Source organism: Pseudophryne corroboree, chromosome 9 (assembly GCF_028390025.1).
Source record: "Pseudophryne corroboree isolate aPseCor3 chromosome 9, aPseCor3.hap2, whole genome shotgun sequence".
In the NCBI taxonomy this organism is placed as follows: Eukaryota; Metazoa; Chordata; class Amphibia; order Anura; family Myobatrachidae; genus Pseudophryne; species Pseudophryne corroboree.
In genome coordinates, this window is record NC_086452.1 from 206749883 (window position 1) to 206774041 (window position 24159).

The 24159-nt window shown below is 45.9% G+C and overlaps 1 protein-coding gene across 5 annotated transcripts in view; it reads right to left on the minus strand.

Annotated features, from left to right (window-relative positions):
- Nucleotides 1-19002: 19002 nt before the first annotated feature.
- Nucleotides 19003-24159, minus strand: part of COL11A1 (collagen type XI alpha 1 chain) — a 257732-nt gene continuing 252575 nt past the window's right edge. For all 5 annotated transcript variants that reach the window (XM_063940097.1, XM_063940094.1, XM_063940098.1 and 2 more), the window contains one exon: nt 19003-20844. In XM_063940097.1, coding sequence (XP_063796167.1) covers nt 20698-20844 — 147 coding nt within the window. In that variant the 3' untranslated portion in view covers nt 19003-20697. The remainder of the gene's footprint in view (nt 20845-24159) is intronic.

Genomic DNA, 24159 nt, shown 5'->3' on the forward strand with positions numbered 1-24159 from the left:
AGTAGTTCTCACTACATCCCTTACCAGTGTTCATCCACTGCCGGACTCTCAGAAGCGTATTGCACTCTGACACCCTCTGTGACAGCTGGGGAACGGGGCACTTCCAGTTATGGGGAGGGGTGAGGCACCTCCTCTTCCTCATCCACTCCCCTTCTCATTGGTCCCACGCGGTCTGTCACCAAACAGCAGCCACTACAATCAGCACCAGTCAGCAGTGCAGCATGATCATACCTGTACATTTTCTGCGGTACCGTAGCTGCACTGCATGGTCTATCCTGGCAGTCTGGATCACAGCTTATGTAATAGAACCCCTGTGTGTGTGAGTGCAATTGTACCTACTTTCTTCAATCGACGCTTGCGGCTTTAAGACCTCTCCCGACTTCTTCTTCAGGAGCCTGTGGCAGAAGAATAATCACCCCAAGGAGGACCCCACAGATAAAAGGAAAGGCAAATGGGCGGTTACAACACGTTTATTAGATCAGGGTAGAGAAACGCCACCGTTGTAAAGACTGAAAAGATGATTAACAAGTTAACGCTTCTTCAGAGGCGCGGGGTGAAATATCACCTATTATTTGTATCACAATCATACGTAGCATCACTTATTCTTTACATAATAAGTATGAATGTATCCACATATCATTTGCATACTAAGCATAAACATATTCACATATCATTTGCATACTCAGCACAAATACTCTTTAGAGTTCGGAAGAAAACCCAAATGTCCTTTTAACCAGGAGGGTTCAGAAATGTTCCGATGATATACTAACACGCCACTGGATGGCGCTGCGGGCGCAGTAAAGGCAGTCTCTGGACTCGTACACAATCCGGGGAAGTTCAAAGGTGAACCTAGTGACTTTCCACTAGTATTTACTTAAAAGTGCTGAGCAACGGTCAGATTCAGGGCACAAGAAATGGTTTATGCAGCTCAATGGGTGTCTCGGTTCCGTGTATGGCTACGTCAGACTTCGGAATGTGGTCAGCCTAACTTACAGTCCCAACCCAGTCTGAGGCTGTAAAGGCAAATTAATGTACTAACTGGGCCGTGAGACTTGAAACCCTGCGGGAGTCTGTGTGGCCGTGCCTGCTTAGGATCTGATGCTAAATCGGCTCCGTGATGGCCCAAGGTGAGAGGAGCTGTTAGACATGGCACTCTGGGTACTACAGGGGGCCCAACATGAGGGAAGCAGGTACCTGGTGGCGGCTGTGCTATCAGCGTGGCTCTCTTCCTCCTCGTGCTGTCACTTAGCGTCACCCCCTCACTGCCCGGCGGCTGCTGGTGGGTCCCGGCTCGCGGGTAGTGGCTGTGGCTGGCGGCTCCCCTGTGTAGCGGTGGGCGGCTCGACACACACAGCCTGCGGTCCCGTCTATCCAGGGCTGGTGATGTCTGCCTCTCACTTGCTTCCCGGGCGCAACTTTCCAGTGCGCGGCTGACAGCTCTGCCCGGCTCCTTGTCTGCGGGCGGCTCTACTCTCGGTGGCTGTGGCTGGCGGGTCTGTTCTCCCGGCGGCGCCTCATCCCTTCCGCTCTCCGCAGCGGTATCTCTCCTGCTGTGTGGCGGTCATCAGCGGTCTCATCCCAGCGCGCCAATCTGGCCCCTTTTTACCCCCTTGTCCTCCTCCCTCTTCCCGCGCGGCTCCAGCCAATCCCCATGAGAACAGGCTTCCCGCGCTGCTGGGACAGGCACCACGGGTCCTGGGTCCTAGTGCCCTAATTGTTTCTCCTCCCGGGCGCTGCTTGTTACCTAGCAACCGGGGTGGAGGGATTAACCCCCGCAGTCTCTAGTCTGAGGGCTCCTCATTAGGCTGCTTTGGCACCAGTGGTGGCCCACACAGTTAAAGCAGGGGTACCCCCAGAGGTAGGGTACCACACTTACAAAGGGCTCTGTATGGAGAGGTATCTAGACCAGTGACTGCCTGTCCAGCTCTGTTGAGACTACAAGTCCCAGCACACCTTGTCAACTGGATTTTCTGAGACATGTAGTGCCATCACACCTAGAGAGGGTTTTTAACTGTATGTATGTGTGCATGTATCCCCTCGGTGTCCCTGTCCGCACCCTCCCTGTAATTCCCTCTCAGTGTTACTGCCCACACCATCCCTGTAACTGCACCCTCAGTGATCCTGCCCATACACTCCTGTAATTCCCTCATGGTGTCCCTGCCCGCACCCTTCCCATAATTCCCCCTCAGTATCCCTGCCCGCACCCTCCTCGCAATTCCCTCTCAGTGTCCCAGACCTCAGCCTATCTGTAACTCCCATCTCTGTGTACCTGGGTGGGGGAGGTGGGGGGTGCCAGTTCCTTAAGATGCCAGGGGCGCTCAGACCCCTAGATACACCCCTGTGTGTGATCAGCACTGTCCTAGTGTGTATGGGGGCAGTCTGCAGTCACAGTGTCTGTGTGATCAGCACTATCCTAGTGTGTATGGGGGAGGGGGGCAGTCTGCAGTCACAGTGTCTGTGTGATCAGCACTATCCTTGTGTGTATGGGAGAGGGGGGCAGTCTGCAGTCACAGTGTCTGTGTGATCAGCACTGTCCTAGTGTGTATGGGAGAGGGGGGCAGTCTGCAGTCACAGTGTCTGTGTGATCAGCACTATCCTAGTGTGTATGGGAGAGGGGGGCAGTCTGCAGTCACAGTGTCTGTGTGTGATCAACACTGTCCTAGTGTGTATGGGGGAGGGGGGCAGTCTGCAGTCACAGTGTCTGTGTGATCAGCACTATCCTAGTGTGTATGGGAGAGGGGGGCAGTCTGCAGTCACAGTGTCTGTGTGTGATCAACACTGTCCTAGTGTGTATGGGGGAGGGGGGCAGTCTGCAGTCACAGTGTCTGTGTGATCAGCACTATCCTAGTGTGTATGGGGGAGGGGGCAGTCTGCAGTCACAGTGTGTGTGTGATCAACACTGTCCTAGTGTGTATGGGGGAGGGGGGCAGTCTGCAGTCACAGTGTGTGTGATCAACACTGTCCTAGTGTGTATGGAGGAGGGGGGCAGTCTGCAGTCAGTGTGTGTGTGTGTGTGTGTGTGTGTGTGTGTGTGTGTGTGTGTGTGTGTGTGTATAATCTACAGTCCAGGTGTGTATGTAGGAGGGCAGTCTGAGTGTGTGTGTGTGTGTGTGTGTGTGTATGTGGGACCGCAACAGTCTACAGTTGGAGTGCGTGTGTGTGTGTATTCTGCAGTGAAAGTGTGTGTGGGGTGTGGAGACAGTCCGTAGTCAAAGCGCGGTAGAGAATGCGGCATTCTGCAGTGCAAATTAGGAATAGACCTAAACTGAGATGCGGTCAAGATCCCTGTAGTCGGGATCCCAACAGTCAGTACACCAGCGGAGGGTTTGGGTTAGGCTGCAGAGGTGGGGTAGGATAGACTTAGGCTGCGCACGGGGGGGGGGGGGGGGGGTGTTAGGGTTAGGCTGTGGGAGAAGATTTTGATCATCGTGGTGGTGACTGCCAGGATTTATATACCATCACCCTATATATGCAGATGTGTCCTCATACATCTTGCCTCAATACGCTACATAGCGAGAGATACCTGGCATGAGCGAGCTGACAGGTCCCGTGCAACTCAACGTCGGATGTCTTTTTTGCCAAAAATGTGTCTTATTCATATTGCTATGCGGATAGGAAGCACAAGCAGACTCTGCTGATTAAAATGAAATGTGAAACGCCTATACTCTGTATGTGATTGAGCCTGTTTCTGCCTATGAAATGCTACGGTACTACTGCGTCACAGCAAGGCATGAGTAGAAGGGTGGCACGTACAGGGAGGCTAGATGTAAGTGGACACCTCTGTACACTATACATTATAAAAATGTGTGAGAGGCATGTGGGTGATAATTATATGTGTGTGTGTAACACACACGGAAACCCCCCCTCGCAAATCCTACGGGATTACTGTAGCAATGGACAAAGTTGCATTCAAGTACTCCTTCCACTCCCTCCCCAGTCCCAAACACTAATATTTATTTTTTATTTTATAAAAATGTACAACATATTAGCCGCATGTTTGATGAGCAGCCATGCTGCTGGCATATGTGGCATCGGACTGAGATGTGTGAGATAAAAAAGGATAATAATAATAATAATAATAATAATGTGAAATGGCGGCAAGGGCAGTTGATGGCGGCAATTTTGTAGGCCATTAGCGATGTTGGCATGATTTAGCGGTAGCAGGCATCAGCGGCGGTGGCAGTATCAGGCATTGGCTTGGGGGCGGTAGCGGGCATCAGCTTGGCGGCGGTAGGGGTCATCGGCTGGATTCAGCGGACATTGTGGCTGCAGTGCCTCACCAGCCACTGACCTCACTGCACGCCACTGCTATGTATATTACTATAATTACGCTTTAGTCAATCAAGATGTGTTTCAAAGTGTTGTAGTATTGTATAATGACACAAAGGGGTATTATTTGCCTGAAGGCATAGGCATTTATATAGTGGGTGCAGTGCACACAGGCCCCTGGGTCAAGGGGGGGGGGGGGGGGGCACACTGCACACACTGTATCCATATATTATACTTACCTGTCTGGAGTCCCGCGGCAGCGGCCCTGCAGTGCAGACACAAATCACTTGGAAAATGGCAGCCGCGGCCATTTCTGAGTGATTTGCGCATGCACACTGGAGATGTCCCCGGGAACGAGTCACGGGCACCATGTTCTGGGAGACCTGCACCTGCGCAGTAGACTTTGGCATTATGCCAGAGTCTACTTGCTGCCGGAGAGAAGGGGGCCCGCGATGGAGGCTCCACGCAGGTCCGCTCTTCTCATAAAATGCCCCTGCCTGCAGGACTACAATATCCAGCATTTGATTATAACTGGTAATACCATACCTCCCAACCATTCCGATTCCAGCGGGACAGTCCCATTTTTTAAACACTGTCCCACCCACAAACTGCAGTATCCTGTGGGAGAGTGGGAGTGAGGTTGGAGCCTTTGATCACCACTGCTCTACATCTCACAGTGCAGGGAGGTGAGTATGGGAGCATCCCAGCTGCTCAAGGTGTCCTGGCTACGCACCCCAAATTATGAGAACGAGGGACATGCAGCCCTCGCATCTAAGACCACACCCCATTTCTAGCTGAGCACAGCTTTCCTGCATGGGGTCCTGTTTTGTTCATATGTTTGTAAATCCAGTCATCAGGACACAGAGACATGTGAGTTCACTGCTGTGCTGTTTATTCCATCACCAACTCCAGACAGCCTGCACACTGGACCACCCACTTCCCAGCATCCCCCTGCTCCCAGGGACCATCACTAAAGATTCAGGATTACACAGATTAGTAAGGGAGTGTCTACAAATATTAAGCATTCTAATACACAAACATCACAGGTCCCAGTTTGGAGTGTTCAAATATTGTCTTTTACAACAAGATGTATTGCATACATTCCAGTTGTAAGAGCATTGAGTACTGTAGTACATAGCAACCAGTCATGTATTTCAACAGTAATGCTACTGATGAAAGCAGCCAGCTAATTGGCAACTGTGGATTACAGCATACGGTACAGTATGTACTCTTCTTGTGACAGTTTAATCATACTTACCTACTCTCCCGGATTCTGTGGGAGACACCCGATTTCTCGGGTCATCCCCCACAGCCCCGGAAGAGTGGGCACCCCTCACGCATTCTGCCCATTTCCTAGTGAAGTGGGCAGAATGGGGAGAAAAATACTGCAAAATCGTGTAGAGGAGAGGAGAAGCCTAATGACGCAATTATATGCTAATTGTGTCATTTATGCCCTGTCCCTATGCAAATATTGCCAAATCAGGGCCTAATTATGCATTTAGAATTTAGATCGACCCTGCCCTCATCACTGCCCACCTGATTCTCCTCTCCAGGCATCACCCGGGGAGGAGAATACAAATGTCGGTAAGTATGAGGTTAATATAGAATTCATACAGTTGTTAGGTAAATGTCAGAGAAAAACTCTCTCCTTTTTCATACTGGAGTATGGCTGCTATGGTATCCCTTTAATTAGGGACAAATATAAATTACAGAGATTCTGTGACTGATTTAAACCAGGTAAAATTCAGACATGAAGTCAGCCAGCAAAAGAAACTGCGTAATTATTATGTATCCCTGATTAACCCTTCGATGGTATGCACAGAAATCTTCCAGGCTAGGCAGCGCTGGCTACCCCGAAATAATTCCATGCACACTACCTCCTGATTCCCTGGGGAGAGCCATGCAGCGTACACGGTGCCCGGGAATCAGCATACTCCATTATGGAGTTTTGCTCCCCCCGGACTCCTATTGGCCGGGGGGGTAGGCTTAGCTGTAAAATGGCTTATGCACCGCAAGGCATCCGGGAATCAGCGCTGGTGATACCCACGGGCGATGCCCTGCCCTGTCACTCGCCCCCCCCCTGCAGCTTCCCCCCTGCTCCCAAGCCAATTTAAAAACACCACTGAAGGGGTTAAAGGGGTATTATAACAGGTAGAGCCTGAGAATGTGATCTATCGAAAAGCAGATTATTTTTGCTGAGCTACAGCCTATTGTATTTTGTATGACTATGCCTTAATTTCTGTCCATACCACCCAATATTTCTCATACGTCCTAGAGGATGCTGGGGACACCAAAAGAACCATGGGTATAGATGGGATCCGCAGGAGACATGGGCACTTTAAGACTTTGAAAAAGGGGTGTGCACTGGCTCCTTCCTCTATGCCCCTCCTCCAGACTCCAGTTTTAGAATTGTGCCCAGTGAGACTGGACGCACTACAGGGTAGCTCTACTGAGTTTCTCTGAAAATACTTTTTTGTTAGGTTTTTTTATGTTCAGGGAGGCTGCTGGCAACAACCTTCCTGCTTCGTGGGACTGAGGGGAGAGAAGTATGACCCACTTCTAGTGAGTTCAAGGGCTCTGCTTCTGGCTACAGGACACCATTAGCTCCTGAGGGTTTGATCGATGGGTATGCTCAGATGCTTGCTCCCACAGCCGGCCATCACCCCCCTTACAGAGCCAGAAGTCAGAAGACAGGTGAGTAGAAGAAGAAAGAAGACGGCATTTCCCTGAGGTACCGCGCAGCGGACGGACGCTGCGCGCCAAGCTCCCGCTCACACACACAGCACTTCTGGGTGCAGGGCGTAGGGGGGTGCTTAAAATACCTCAGCAAAAGTCTGGCAAGAGCGAACATTAGTGTAAGACACTGTCCTAACCCCCGCCAGTATAATCCGTTTTATAAAAGAGTGGGATGGAAGCGCGCCATTAAGGGAGCGGAGCTTCGTCCCCACAGTTCACTCGGCGCCATTTCCCCTCGCTGGCTACAGAGACGCTGGTCCTTCCTCACACTGCTGAACAAGTATCAGGGTGCAAAACGGGGGGGGGGGGGGGGGTTTGGGGAAGGCCAGGTAATTTGGTGCAATATTATATAATATAAAAAGCGCTACAGGTCTGGGGCATTTTAGTTAACGCTTCTGACCCATTGATTTGGCGCTGGGGTGTGAGCTGGCAAATTCCCTCTGTGTCTCTCTGACAGGCTTCTCTGTGGGTCTGTCCCCTATAAGCTCAGTGTGTCTGTGGGTGTGTATTACACGTGTGTCGGCATGTCTGAGGCTGAGTGCTCTTCACAGGAGGAGACTGTACTAGAGACACAAAAGGCGGTGGGGGTGACCATGTCGGCACCGCCGACTCCTGATTGGGTAAAGGTATTGAATGCTAATGTAGCTCGTATTAGTAAAAGATTGGACAAGTCTGAGTCTCAGACCCAAGCATGGAAGAAATCTGTGGAAGATATGTTATTACAAGTTCAGGTCCCCTTGGGGTCACAGAAACGTACGTTTACCCAGTTGGCAGACACTGATACCGACACGGACACTGTTTCCAGTGTCGACTATAGTGATTCCAGATTAGATCCTAAATTGGCAAAGAGCATTCAGTACATGATTGTGGCTATTGAAGAGGTATTGCATATCACTGAAGACCCTGCTGTTCCGGATAAAAGGGTCTGTATGTATAAGGAAAAGAAACCTGAAATAACGTTTCCTCCCTCTCATGAATTGAATACTTTATTTGATAAAGTCTGGGAAAGTCCTGACAGAAAATTTCAGATTCCCAAAAGGATTCCGGTAGAGATGAGCGCCGGAAATTTTTCGGGTTTTGTGTTTTGGTTTTGGGTTCGGTTCCGCGGCCGTGTTTTGGGTTCGACCGCGTTTTGGCAAAACCTAACCGAATTTTTTTTGTCGGATTCGGGTGTGTTTTGGATTCGGGTGTTTTTTTCCAAAAAACCTAAAAAACAGCTTAAATCATAGAATTTGGGGGTCATTTTGATCCCAAAGTATTATTAACCTCAAAAACCATCATTTCCACTCATTTTCAGTCTATTCTGAATACCTCACACCTCACAATATTATTTTTAGTCCTAAAATTTGCACCGAGGTCGCTGGATGACTAAGCTAAGCGACCCTAGTGGCCGACACAAACACCTGGCCCATCTAGGAGTGGCACTGCAGTGTCACGCAGGATGTCCCTTCCAAAAAACCCTCCCCAAACAGCACATGACGCAAAGAAAAAAAGAGGCGCAATGAGGTAGCTGTGTGAGTAAGATAAGCGACCCTAGTGGCCGACACAAACACCGGGCCCATCTAGGAGTGGCACTGCAGTGTCACGCAGGATGTCCCTTCCAAAAAACCCTCCCCAAACAGCACATGACGCAAAGAAAAAAAGAGGCGCAATGAGGTAGCTGTGTGAGTAAGACAAGCGACCCTAGTGGCCGACACAAACACCGGGCCCATCTAGGAGTGGCACTGCAGTGTCACGCAGGATGTCCCTTCCAAAAAACCCTCCCCAAACAGCACATGACGCAAAGAAAAAAAGAGGCGCAATGAGGTAGCTGTGTGAGTAAGATAAGCGACCCTAGTGGCCGACACAAACACCGGGCCCATCTAGGAGTGGCACTGCAGTGTCACGCAGGATGTCCCTTCCAAAAAAACCTCCCCAAACAGCACATGACGCAAAGAAAAAAAGAGGCGCAATGAGGTAGCTGTGTGAGTAAGATAAGCGACCCTAGTGGCCGACACAAACACCGGGCCCATCTAGGAGTGGCACTGCAGTGTCACGCAGGATGTCCCTTCCAAAAAACCCTCCCCAAACAGCACATGACGCAAAGAAAAAAAGAGGCGCAATGAGGTAGCTGTGTGAGTAAGATAAGTGACCCTAGTGGCCGACACAAACACCGGGCCCATCTAGGAGTGGCACTGCAGTGTCACGCAGGATGTCCCTTCCAAAAAACCCTCCCCAAACAGCACATGACGCAAAGAAAAAAAGAGGCGCAATGAGGTAGCTGTGTGAGTAAGATAAGCGACCCTAGTGGCCGACACAAACACCGGGCCCATCTAGGAGTGGCACTGCAGTGTCACGCAGGATGTCCCTTCCAATAAACCCTCCCCAAACAGCACATGACGCAAAGAAAAAAAGAGGCGCAATGAGGTAGCTGTGTGAGTAAGATAAGCGACCCTAGTGGCCGACACAAACACCGGGCCCATCTAGGAGTGGCACTGCAGTGTCACGCAGGATGGCCCTTCCAAAAAACCCTCCCTAAACAGCACATGACGCAAAGAAAAAAAGAGGCGCAATGAGGTAGCTGTGTGAGTAAGATAAGCGACCCTAGTGGCCGACACAAACACCGGGCCCATCTAGGAGTGGCACTGCAGTGTCACGCAGGATGGCCCTTCCAAAAAACCCTCCCCAAACAGCACATGACGCAAAGAAAAAAAAAACCACGGGTAGGTGGTATACAATTATGGATGGACTGCCGAGTGCCGACACAGAGGTAGCTACAGCCGTGGACTACCGTACTGTACTGTGTCTGCTGCTAATATAGACTGGTTGATAATGAGATGTAGTATGTATAAAGAAGAAAGAAAAAAAAAACCACAGGTAGGTGGTATACAATTATGGATGGACTGCCGAGTGCCGACACAGAGGTAGCTACAGCCGTGAACTACCGTACTGTGTCTGCTGCTAATATAGACTGGTTGATAATGAGATGTAGTATGTATAAAGAAGAAAGAAAAAAAAACCACGGGTAGGTGGTATACAATTATGGATGGACTGCCGAGTGCCGACACAGAGATAGCTACAGCCGTGGACTACCGTACTGTACTGTGTCTGCTGCTAATATAGACTGGATGATAATGAGATGTAGTATGTATAAAGAAGAAAGAAAAAAAAACCACGGGTAGGTGGTATACAATTATGGATGGACTGCCGAGTGCCGACACAGAGGTAGCTACAGCCGTGGACTACCGTACTGTACTGTGTCTGCTGCTAATATAGACTGGTTGATAATGAGATGTAGTATGTATAAAGAAGAAAGAAAAAAGAAACCACGGGTAGGTGGTATACAATTATGGATGGACTGCCGAGTGCCGACACAGAGATAGCTACAGCCGCGGACTACCGTACTGTACTGTGTCTGCTGCTAATATAGACTGGATGATAATGAGATGTAGTATGTATAAAGAAGAAAGAAAAAAAAACCACGGGTAGGTGGTATACAATTATGGATGGACTGCCGAGTGCCGACACAGAGGTAGCTACAGCCGTGGACTACCGTACTGTACTGTGTCTGCTGCTAATATAGACTGGTTGATAATGAGATGTAGTATGTATAAAGAAGAAAGAAAAAGAAAACCACGGGTAGGTGGTATACAATTATGGATGGACTACCGAGTGCCGACACAGTGGTAGCTACAGCCGTGGACTACCGTACTGTACTGTGTCTGCTGCTAATATAGACTGGTTGATAATGAGATGTAGTATGTATAAAGAAGAAAGAAAAAAAAAACCACGGGTAGGTGGTATACAATTATGGATGGACTGCCGAGTGCCGACACAGAGGTAGCTACAGCCGTGAACTACCGTACTGTGTCTGCTGCTAATATAGACTGGTTGATAATGAGATGTAGTATGTATAAAGAAGAAAGAAAAAAAAAACCACGGGTAGGTGGTATACAATTATGGATGGACTGCCGAGTGCCGACACAGAGGTAGCTACAGCCGTGGACTACCGTACTGTACTGTGTCTGCTGCTAATATAGACTGGTTGATAATGAGATGTAGTATGTATAAAGAAGAAAGAAAAAAAAAACCACGGGTAAGTGGTATACAATTATGGATGGACTGCCGAGTGCCGACACAGAGGTAGCTACAGCCGTGAACTACCGTACTGTGTCTGCTGCTAGTATAGACTGGATGATAAATAATGATATAAAAAATATATATATATCACTACTGCAGCCGGACAGGTATATATTATATAATGACGGACCTGCTGGACACTGTCTGTCAGCAGAATAAGTTTTTTTAGAATAAAAAAACACCACACAAGTCACACGACGAGTGTTTAACTTTTTCAGGCAGACAATCACAATATACTGGTGGTCAGTGTGGTCAGGTCACTGGTCAGTCACACTGGCAGTGGCACTCTGGCAGCAAAAGTGTGCACTGTTTAATATGTACTCCTGGCTCCTGCTATAACCTATAACTGCTCCCCAGTCTCCCCCACAATTAAGCTGTGTGAGCACAGTCAGATATTATACATAGATGATGCAGCACACTGGGCTGAGCACAGATATGGTATGTGACTGAGTCACTGTGTATCGTTTTTTTCAGGCAGAGAACGGATTATATTAAATAATAATAAAACTGCACTGGTGGTCTCACTGGTCAGTCACTAGTATAACTAACTAACTACTATCAGCAAAATTCTGCACTCTCTGAGTACTCCTCCTAAGCTCCAGTAAATGAAGTGTCTCACTCTCCTATCTATTTCTAAACGGAGAGGACGCCAGCCACGTCCTCTCCCTATCAATCTCAATGCACGTGTGAAAATGGCGGCGACGCGCGGCTCCTTATATAGAATCCGAGTCTCGCGATAGAATCCGAGCCTCGCGAGAATCCGACAGCGTGATGATGACGTTCGGGCGCGCTCGGGTTAACCGAGCAAGGCGGGAAGATCCGAGTCGCTCGGACCCGTGTAAAAAAACATGAAGTTCGGGCGGGTTCGGATTCAGAGGAACCGAACCCGCTCATCTCTAGATTCCGGTAGTTTATCCGTTTCCCACTGGGGATAGGGAAAAGTGGGAGTCACCCCCCATTGCGGACAAGGCCCTATCGCGGTTGTCTAAAAAGGTGGCTCTTCCATCACCTGACACGGCAGCCCTTAAAGACCCTGCGGATCATAAGCAGGAAGCTATGTTAAAATCCATTTATACGACAACAGGTACACTGCTCAGACCGGTCATTGCCTCTGCGTGGGTGAGTAGTGCTATAGAAAAGTGGGCAGATAACTTGTCATCTGACATAGATATCCTAGATAGGGATAACATCCTCTTGACGCTGGGTTATATCAAGGACGCTGCAGTTTGCCTAAAGGAAGCTGCGAGGGATATTGGCCTTTTGGGATCAAAGGCCAATGCCATGGCAGTCTCAGCTAGACGAGCATTGTGGATTCATCGGTGGAATGCTGATACTGACTCTTAAGAAAAATATGGAATCCCTACCGTACAAAGGTGGTGTATTGTTTGGTGACGGCCTCGCTGATTTGGTATGTACGGCTACTGCGGGTAAGTCATAATTTTTGCCTTATGTGTCTTCGCAACAAAAGAAGACACACCACTATCAAATGCAGTCCTTTCAGCCCAATAAATACAAGAAAGGGCGAGGTTCTTCCTTCCTTGCTGCTAGAGGAAGGGGAAAGGGTAAAATATCACCAGCCATGGCAGGTTCCCAGGAGCAGAAGTCCTCCCCGGCTTCTGGCAAATCCAGCGCATGACGCTGGGGTTCCTCTGCGGGAGTCCGCACCGGTGGGGGCACGTCTCAAACTCTTCAGTCAGTTCTGGGTTTGTTCGGACTTGGACCCATGGGTTTTACAAATAATATCCCAAGGGTACAAACTGGAGTTTCAAGACGTCCCCCCTCAACGATTTTTCAAATCGGCCTTGCCAGTTTCTCTTCCGGACAGGGAGGTAATTTGCAACGCCATACAAAAGTTGTGTTAAAATCAGGTTATCGTCAGGGTTCCTCAGTCACAACAGGGAGAATGCTTTTATTCAAGTCTATTTGTGATTCCGAAGCCGGATGGCTCGGTCAGGCCAATCCTGAACCTGAAATCCCTCAATTTCTACCTGAAAAAATTCAAATTCAAAATGGAGTCTCTCCGAGCAGTGATCTCCAGTCTGGAGGAAGGGGATTTTATGGTGTCGGTGGACATAAAAGATGCCTACTTTCATGTTCCCATTTATCCTCCACATCAGGCTTACCTGAGGTTTGCAATTCAGGATTGTTATTACCAATTTCAGATGTTGCCGTTTGGTCTTTCCACGGCTCCGAGGATTTTCACCAAAGTAATGGCGGAAATGATGGTTCTCCTTCACAAGCAAGGAGTCACAATTATCCCGTACTTGGACGATCTCCTGATAAAGGCGAGATCCAGAGACCAGTTGGTGAAAAACGTTGCCCTGTCCCTGACAATTCTTCAACAACACGGTTGGCTCATGAACTTGCCAAAATCACAGTTGATTCCGGCAACGAGGTTGTCATTTTTAGGGATGATACTGGACACAGAACTGCAGAGAATTTTTCTTCCAGTGGAAAAGGCTCAGGAACTACAGAGCCTGGTCAAACACATTCTGAAACCACCAGGAGTGTCAATCCATCAGTGCACTCGGTTGCTGGGGAACATGGTGGCGACCTACGGGGCCATTCAGTTTGGCAGATTCCATGCCAGAGTATTTCAGTGGGACCTATTGGACAAGTGGTCCGGATCCCACCTGCACATGAACCGGAAGATAGTCCTGTCTTCAAAGACCAGAATATCACTCCTGTGGTGGCTGCACAGCTCTCACCTCCTGGAGGGGTGCAGGTTTGGGATCCAGGACTGGATCCTATTAACCACGGATGCAAGTCTCCGAGGATGAGGTGCAGTCACGCAAGGGGTAAACTTCCAAGGAAGATGGTCAAGCCAGGAAACTTGTCTCCACATAAACGTTCTGGAGTTAAGGGCCATTTACAACGGCCTTGTGCAGGCGGAACATCTTCTGTGCAATCTGCCCGTGCTGATCCAATCGGACAATATGACAGCAGTAGCGTACATAAACAGCCAGGGCGGAACAAAAAGCAGAGCGGCAATGGCAGAAGTCACAAAAGTTCTCCGCTGGGCAGAGAAGCATACAAGAGCGCTGTCAGCGATCTTCATTCCAGGAGTGGACAACTGGGAAGCAGACTTCCTCAGCAGCCACGATCTCCATCCAGGAAAATGGAGCCTCCATCAAGAGGTCTTCACAGAAGTGACAAGTCATTGGGGAATTCCTCACATAGACATGATGGCGTCGCGCCTCAACAAAAGCTTCAGAGATATTGTTCCAGGTCCAGGGACCCTCAAGCAATAGCAGTGGATGCACTGGTGACACCATGGGTGTTTCCGTCGGTGTATGTGTTCCCTCCACTTCCTCTCATTCCAAAAGTTCTAAAGATCATAAGAAGAACAAAGGTTCAAGCAATCCTCATTGTCTCAGACTGGCCAAGGAGGGCTTGGTATCCAGATCTTCAGGAATTACTCATAGGAGATCCCTGGCCTTTTCCTCTATGCGAGGACCTGTTACAGCAGGGGCCGTGCGTATACCAAGACTTACCGCGGCTACGTTTGATGGCATGGCGGTTGAACGCCAGATCCTAGCACGGAAGGGTATTCCCAGTGAAGTCATTCCCACACTTCTTCAGGCCAGGAAGGGAGTAACGTCTAAACATTACCACCGCATTTGGAGGAAGTATGTGTCTTGGTGTGAATCTAAGAAGGCTCCTGTGGAAGAGTTTTAGTTAGGATGTTTTCTCCATTTTCTACAAGCAGGTGTAGAGGCGGGCCTAAAGTTGGGCTCAATTAAGGTTCAAATTTCAGCCTTATCAGTTTTCTTTCAAAAACAATTGGCCTCCCTTCCAGAAGTTCAAACTTTCGTGAAGGGTGTGTTGCACATCCAACCTACATTTGTGCCCCCTGTTTCACCATGGGATCTTAACGTGGTGTTGCAGTCCCTTCAATCGCATTGGTTTGAGCCTTTACAGACGGTGGAGTTGAAGTTTCTCACTTGGAAAGTGGTCATCCTGTTGGCTTTGGCGTTCGCAAGGCGGATGTCTGAGTTAGCGGCCTTGTCTCACAAGAGCCCTTATTTAAGAGCACATAATGCAAAGAAAAGAGGTGCGAGATGCAATTGTCCTTGGGCCCTCCCACACACCCTTATGTTGTATATTAAACAGGACATGTAAAGCTTAACAAACCAATAATTTCAGCGACAGGGACTGTCACTTGTGGCTGAAATGTTTGGTTTGTTTGGACCACACAAAACAAGCTGGCAATGGGCAGTGTACAAATCTGGCTAAAGTACTTTAAATAGGAACAATGTCGTCATCAGCATCCGTTTCCTCACCCCCAGCAGTGTGTACATCCTCTTCTTCACAGACTACTAATTCGTCCCAGCTGGAATCCACCATCACAGGTCCCTCTGTACTTTTCAGAGGTAATTGTTGGTAAAGGGTCTTCCTCGTGGATTTTGTAATTTATTTTGACGAACATCATGTTTTCAACATTTTGGGGAAGTAACCTCCTACGCCGATCGCTGACAAGGTTCCCGGCTGCGCTAAAAACTGTATCTGAGTACACACTGGAGGGTGGGCAGCTTAAGTAAAACAAAGCCAGTTTGTGCAAGGGCCTTCAAATTGCCTCTTGTTCCTGCCAGTTTTAAAACAGACTGTCTGACATGCCTATTTGGATGCTATCACTGAAATAGTCAACCATTCTTTCAATGGTGACAACATCATATGCAGTGACAGTAGACATGTCAGTAATCGTTGGCAGGTACTTCAGTCCGGACCAGATGTCAACACTTGCTCCTGACAGCCCTGCATCACCACCAATAGTTCTCTTTCGAAAATTTATTTTTTTCCTTGCAGCCACAGTTGCCGGAAAAAATGAAGATGTTGCTGTGTCACGTCCCACTTGAGCTGACAATTTTCTCACCAACAGCTCTTTGCATCTCTGCAGATTTGTGCTCACTGGAAAGAAAGACACAACGTATGACTTAAACCTAGTATCAAGTACAATCTCCAAAATATAGTGATCTGATTTCAAAAGATTCACGACCATTGAATCCTGGAAAACGAATGAACGGCTCCATCTACAAGTCCCACATACTTGGTGGAATCGCTCCATTTTAGCTCCTCCTTCAATTTCTCCAGCTGCTTCTGCAAAAGCCTGATGAGGGGATGACCTGACCTAAGCTGGTAGTGTCCAAACTAACTTCACATGTGGCAACTTTGAAGGTTTGAGAACCTTGCACAACACATAGATTATTCTCCACTGCACATGACTCAGGTACATTTCTGCTCCTTTCCCTATGCCATAAGTGGATGTGTAGGCTTGAATGGCCTTTTGTTGCTCTACCATCCACTAAAGCATATAAATGGTAGAATTCCACCTTATTGCTACCTCTTGCTTCAGATGATGGCAGGGCAAATTCAAGAGTGTCTGCTGGTGCTCCAGTCTTCGAAAATGCAGTTGCTGAATGTTGAAAATGTCCACAAATGTTTTACCCCACCTACAGTATCTCTTGCGCACCCCTGTCATTTAAAAAAAAATTCTGCACCACCAAATTATTTGTGTGAGCAAAACATGGGACATGTTGGAATTTGCCCAGATGTAATGCTCTCACAATATTGTTTGCATTGTCAGATATCATAAATCCCAAGGAGAGTCCAAGTGGGGTAAGCCATTGTGCAATGATTTCCCTGAGTTTTTGTAAGAGGTTCTCAGTGGTGTACCTCTGAATTAGTTGGCATTTGTGAGATGCTGCTGCTGCTGTGGAAGGCAATACATCTTCCCAATGGGCTGTCACAGTCATATAGTCTTTAGTTTGCCCTGTTCTATTTGTCCACATATCCGTGGTTAAGTGGACAGTGGGTACAATGGCATTTCTGAGGACACTAATAACATTTTTTTTAATGTCCTTGTACAGTCTGGGAATTGCTTGTCTAGTGAAGTGGAATCTAGAACGGATTTGGTACCGGGGACACAGTACGTCAATCAACTGTCTAAATCCCACTGCACTAATGGCGGATACTGGATGCATGTCTAACACCAGCATAGTTGTTATGGCCTCAGTAATCCGCTTTGCAACAGGGTGACTGCTGTCATACTTCATCTTCCTTGCAAAATATTGTTGAACAGTCAATTGTTTTATTTAACTACAAGTAGTCTTCCTGGTCCCCTTCTGGGATGAAGATCGACTCCCAGCAGTAGGAGCAGTACTCAAGGATCCTCCGGAGGAATCCTGTATAGAAGTGGAGTCAGTCATGCCTAAGAAATTGGATACAGGACTATTTCCTTTCCTGATTGAGGAGAAATTGACTGTGAGGGTGTTGGTGGTGGGGATTGCAAGCGGTTAGATCCAACAGAGAAAAAGGAACTAGATGTCATTGGACTGGTTATGTTCTTAGCTGAAGTTTCTGGATATGTCAACAACTTGTGATGTATGCGCTGCAAGAGGCGTAACAGGGAGGAGGTTCCTAGGTGGTTACGGTCCCTACCTCTACTTACAATGACTTTTCAAAGGCTACTGATGGCTAAACAGTAATTGTCCAGGTGTGGGGAGAAATAATTCCACACAGAAGAGCTGGATTTTTTTAATCTATTGCCCAGACATGACAATGGGCTTTTTCATACCATGGCCAACAACTGTCTCCACTGGAGCCTTATTTAAACAAATCCCATCCCCATCATAAAAATCCTCATCGTCAACATTCTCATTAGCGCCAGCTACATCAATATACCCCCATCCTGGTGTACTTCTACAGTGACATATTCAATCTCAATGCAGCACATTGACTGGCACTTACATCATCATTATGAGACACAGAACCAGCAGTCATAAACACAAGCCAATGCCTTAGCCTTTCCTTGCCACTTAGTGTAGTGAAGGGCATATTGCCAATTTTACGTTTCTCATCCACTAACTTTACTTTTTTTATCACTGTAAATGATTGTTCCTTTGATTTTACATGCCCTATACGCCATTGGGCATCTGCCTTAGCAGATGATATTTTTCAAGGGGCAATCATGTACAAGGCTAAACCATGCCTTCTACATGATTGCCCCTTTAAAAAAACATCTGAGTTCGACAGGAGCTGATTGGTTGGTACTTTACCTTTTGCCAAGCTTTGATACATATATGTCTAAATTCTTTTTATATAACACTTCAAGGGGTAAATTCAATAAGATGCGATAAAGTGTTACATTTTCAAGTGTTAATGGAAGTATCGTGCAATAATTTTACTTATCCCCTGTTGTCGGGTGTTAGAGTAACTTATCGTGCGATCCAAATATGTGTTGAGTGTTTCATAATATAAATCTCACTGGTTTTTCATGTGTTAAGTACTGTATAAGTGAAAATTGGAAAATCTACCTGTGTCCCCAATATAGACAAACTAATATAGGATAACAGTATAGAAGTCTGTTAGTGGCCATAATAAAATTATTTGGGGTTCTTACATTGTGTCAAATGGGTGTTATAGTATATATATTATTCTAAAACAGTGAAAAATGATACAAAGCAAGTGTTTTCTGCAAAATAAATGCTCTACTTAAATTAGGGGTGCACAAAAATTACTGTAAGTATATATATATATATATGTCATTTTAAAATGAAAATCTTCAAGAAAACACCTCTAACACGTACCTGCAATCTTAAAAACACCTGTCCCGTTCATACAGCACCCCTATACCTGTCCCAAATTAATTATCCCATTTTCCTGCATTTACTCTACTTGGGATGAGTTATATAAAATTCAGATTTTCTAAACTGTTGTACTGACTTATTGTACTGCAGACTGGGTAATGTCTTGTTTGTCTCTGAAATACCCAATAAAGAGATGTTTCTAAAAATAAATTAATAAACCAGATGAACAAAAGATGCTATGATTCTTGACCCAGAAATGTGTTGTTTTTTTTTTAAAGAAATGAAAGGAACATTTAACGTAAACAAGACTTGAATTTATTGATAACATTTTCATATCTTCTCTGAGGTGACAGTGACATTTTGTTTGAAAAAAAAAAAAGCGACTTTCAACAGTAAAAGAAAAAAAAGTTTATTCTATATCCTGTTAATAAAATGTCATGGGAAAATGATCTAGTGGGATCTGAGACCAATTAATTTAACAGTTTATTTATGAAAGAGTAACACACAATTTTCAAGTCTTACATATATTATGAAAAATAATTACAAAAGAATTTTATTTTTAAAGTGAAAATCTTTATCTTTATTTTCCAGCTAAAACCAGAATAGGGAGAGGAAAAAAACACAAGTTTGGAAGACTAATTAAAACAAATTTGGATTCCAAATTAACATGAGTAATTAGCAGCCCCTCCTATGTTGCTATGCAACCAGGTAGAATCACATGACCTTGACATTTTTGTGTACATAAATATATAATAGCTATTCACGGACTGAATAACTTAGCGCTGTCCAATATATTACTGTGTTTGTTTTGAATAGCTATGGTATAATTGCAGTCATCACACATGAACATATATGCTGTCTGCTATTATAGGTAATTTCGAACACTCAACAAATACATTAAATTATTGTTTTGAGTCCAGTTTTAATATTAAGTGATGGAAGATGCACAAACCTCGATGATACATATATGATGACTTCACAAAACATTGACAAATATCTTATACAGAAATATTTATTTTAATACATATTTCCCCCGACCACAAATAATAATAAAAAATTTATTTTAGGTATATACATGCATGTCACAACATCCTGGAATGAGGTATTAGCACCATCAAATATTGCACCAAAATGGTTTAATTTTGCAAAAGAGAAATGCGGCACAAAGATAGGCAAATTTAGATGATATGATCAGTCTTGTCTTCCAGCTCGGCAACCTGAGGCTTTATTTATATATATATATATATATATATATATATATATATAGAGAGAGAGAGAGAGAGAGAGAGAGAGAGACTATATATATATATATATATATATATATATATATATATAGTTTCAGCAACAGCAAATAAGAGAAGTCGTCCACATCAATATATACAAAGGGATTTTATTTTGAGGCATAAAGAAGGGTTGGAGTCCACTGGAATTACACGTTATTTTGCACAATACAGGCACTGTATCCGTTTTAGACATCGGGGAACCTTTCCGTGTGTCTTTCTTTGCTCTTAGTTTTACAGCTCAACCCAGAGTCACATGCAAGTTTTGGAAAAGGACATGCAAGCCTTATAATAAGTACGCAAAGTAGTTACATGTATATAGCATTTGGTAGACCCATTTACAAGAAATCAATAGCACCTATGATGGACGAAGCCTGTTTTGGGTATTCTCCAGCACCAAAAGTTTCACTGAGAAGATGACATTGCGATCCCTACAATATTGCATCTAAGTCCTTCATATTTTTTGCAAATGCTTTCTGTTTAAGTCATGTGATTCTGCCACGGATGAGGATGGCTGCCAATTTCTAAGTAACTCATATGGCGTGAACTTTTTATGTTTTCTTTATTTATTTAGGTTTTCTTCCCCTCTGCACAATCCATATTCAAAACTTGCATGTGGCGAACACGTCTCTGGTGGTTTCCAAAGCCTGATGCTTTTTTTAGGAATTTTTTTTTACACTTTTATTTATTAATCTGCATGTCCAGCCTCAACCTAAGAAGCAGGCCGGCCCGACCTCAAATCCAAACTTTTGATTCTGGTCCCCAAAGTCACTTATCATAACATCTGCTATAGGCAGTTGATCTATCTTCAGGGTGTTGATTTCAAGGACTGTTCGTGCATATCCTTTCCTCAACTGAAAGGAGAAAAAAAAAAGAGTATTACTGTCAAATCCTATACAGTATATTTTAAACAATTGTGTCATATGATAATATACATCCCACAAAACTTTAACTGTATAAGTAGAGGCATGGGTGCAGAGAGGGAGGAAGCAGTATCCAGGGCCATCGAGAGCAGTGACTGTCCTGGGTACTGGGGGGATGTGGACAAAACTCATGCCCCTAAAAAATTTGAAAATGAGTATGCACGGTGCCAATAATATTGGCCTCTCTTGGCCAGGGGGCAGATCCAGGAAGAGGCAATCAGAGAAATAAAGACTGCTGTTACTCAACGGCAGCCGCTCCATAGACCAGCTTAGTGTGCTGGGTTGGAGCGAGACTGCTGCAGCTGAGCAGCTGCAGTCTCCCCTCTCTCCCTGCCCATATTGCTACTCACACGGGCCCCTGCCAGGAACATCCAGCCTCCCCAGCTCAAGGCAAGTATCACTGCCAATTACCCCATCCTGTGCTTGCTGGGCCTGGGTCACCTGCTTAGGGGGACAAATGTCCCCCTTTGCAGTGCTCAGCAGTTGACCCGGGTGCTGTGCATAGAATTTTTTTCATAGGTATTTTTTCGGAGGTGTGGCCACACCTCCAGTACCCAGGCCACGTCCACCTGTTGGCGGTCCTGATTATAAATTGTATAAATCAACCATTTCACACTCTGAATTCTTGCTAAGCAAGGGGGACAAGTCACCGTCTGCCTGTTTATTTAGAGAAGCTGTTCCCTCCTAACTGGAAACCTGCAGCAAATTAGTGAATAAACAGTACAATGGTCCTATCTATCGGTAGGGGAAAAGCTACCGTGGGTGCAGATTGGTGGTTGCTATGGGGCCCGCAACACCTCTGGGCCCTGCTCCCCCTGCATCCAGCTCTTAGGGGGATTACAGAGAGAGAAGTGGCAACAATGCATCAACTTGTCAATTACAGAGAGCTGTGCTCTCCCACTCTTGGTGACTTCCACTATGTCACCATGAAGGCTACATGGGATCAGGTTATATGGGGTGCGGCTGAGGGCAACATTTAGTGTGTGAATAAGTGGTGCATGTTGTCAGGACCATGAGAGTGATGATCTCTCCTGCACACTGCTTCTTAGTCACAGGCAGACACTGGCGTATTTATAATGGGTGCAGAGTGTGTGTGTGTGTGGTGCTCACGGTACTCCGGGGTCCAGTGAAAATCCCTGCATTCATTTTTTTCAAAACTTACCCTCCAGAGTACTGCGTCGGCAGCAGCAGCATTGAAGAAATCACCAGGAAAATCGCACGGTGCCCATTTTCCCAGCGTTTCACATATGCACAGTAAGGAAATCACTGGGAAAATGGCTACAACGCATATCATGCTAATCAAAATAAGTTGTTTTTGCATCATATTTGCATTGTTTTGTGAATAAGTCACACATAAAGACACTCGTGCTGAGTCACACCATGGCATGGGCAGGGAGACCAGATGTGAGTGTACACATCTGTACACCGTGCCCTACAAAAGCTGCTTGGTGACCAAAATATACTGAAACACTTGGAAGAGTTGTTATGTGCTAAGGGCCTCTCTTTTGTGAAAACATTTAAGCAACAACCATTTAATTTTGAGGTAGAACTGTATCATTTTCATTGTTCCCTCAAACTTAAAAGACTTTTTTGTTAGACAACAGAAAACATCTGTAATGACTGAGGGTTTCAAACCCAAGAGTACGTTTGAGCCACCTGCGTCTATTAAAACGTTTATTCAGATTGTAAAATGAGACACTCTGTCATTCATCAGCAGTCAGAAAATGTCTTATTATAATTTAAGTAAGGAAGAGAATACTGCACCTAGCAATTTGAAAAACAATACAGGAATAATTATCTGTCCCTCTGATAAGTGGGGAGGATTGTACTTTTGAATAAATCTGATTATGTGCAAGAGATCTCTCAGCAGCTGTCTGATGATGCAGTGATCGATTTAGTTCTTAAGAACAACTGGATCGATGAACTGACTGGCCAATTCCTCACACAAACGCACCCCAGGACATTGATTATATATGTGTTGCCGAAGGTTCACAAAACATTGTTTAAGCCACCAGGTAAGCCTATAATTTCATTGTGTGGGTCTTTGTGTCAAACCATGTCCCAGTATATTGACTTCTGGCTACAACCTGTAGAACAGAGTACCAATTTTTATTTATGAGACACCACTGACTTTTTGAATAAAATTGAATCATTAGGTCCATTACCTGACTCTAGTTGCTTGTGACACTTGATATAACAAGCTTATACACAAATATAGATCATGTTGATGTTTTTGAATCAGTCAGGAGCCTGATTAGGAACAGTCCACATTATAAGGGTCTAAATGTAGAATTTTTGTTACCTCTCATTGATATTGAATTACTGTACATAATTTTTTTTTTTTTTTGAGAATTTATCTTCTAGAGCCAAGGGGGACCGCAATGGTGTCAGATATGTCTCCTTCTTATGCGAATTTGTACATGCATATGTACAACAATCAACATATTACTGTATGTCCTTCCTAATTTTTTAGGAGTTTATTCATTTTTACATTCTCTACATAGATGACCAGATGTCATTAGGCTTGGCAATTGTGCAGCCCATCAGAAGAAAAATATGGTTGGAATTAATTTGTAGCGAATAAGCATGTCTCTCTCACTTCAAGGTTGTGTTGCTTGTAACAGTACGTTCTTAAGCTGTGTACACAGTAGACAATATGCTGCCCGAACTGCTACATATGTTGCTGACAATGGGGGTCATTCCGAGTTGATCGCACGCTGCTGATTTTCGCAGCGCAGCGATCAGGTTACTACTGCGTATGCACCGCAATGCGCACGCGCGTTGTATGGGTACAAACAGCATCATTGCTAGGCAATGCTTCTAGCGATGAATCCATTCGCACGGGTGATCGCAAGGAGATTGACAGAAAGAGGGCGTTTATGGGTGTCAACTGACCGTTTTCTGGGAGTGGTAGGGATAACGCAGGCGTGTCCAGGCTTTTGCAGGGTGGATGTCTGACGTCAATTCCGGGACCAGACAGGCTGAAGTGACCGCAAGGGCTGAGTAAGTTCAGACCTACTCTGAAACTGCAAAAAACTTTTTCGTCCCACTCAGCTGCACATGCGATCGCACACTTGCAAAGTGAAAATACACTCCCCTGGTTCGGCGGCGACTATGCGTTTGCACGGCTAGCAAGCTAGTAGCTAGCGAGCAATCAACTCGGAATGAGGGCCAATGTGCACTCATCAGTGTCATCCTCCGTCGGCCCTGCATGTAAGGCAGGTGGGCGATACTGATATGGGGGCC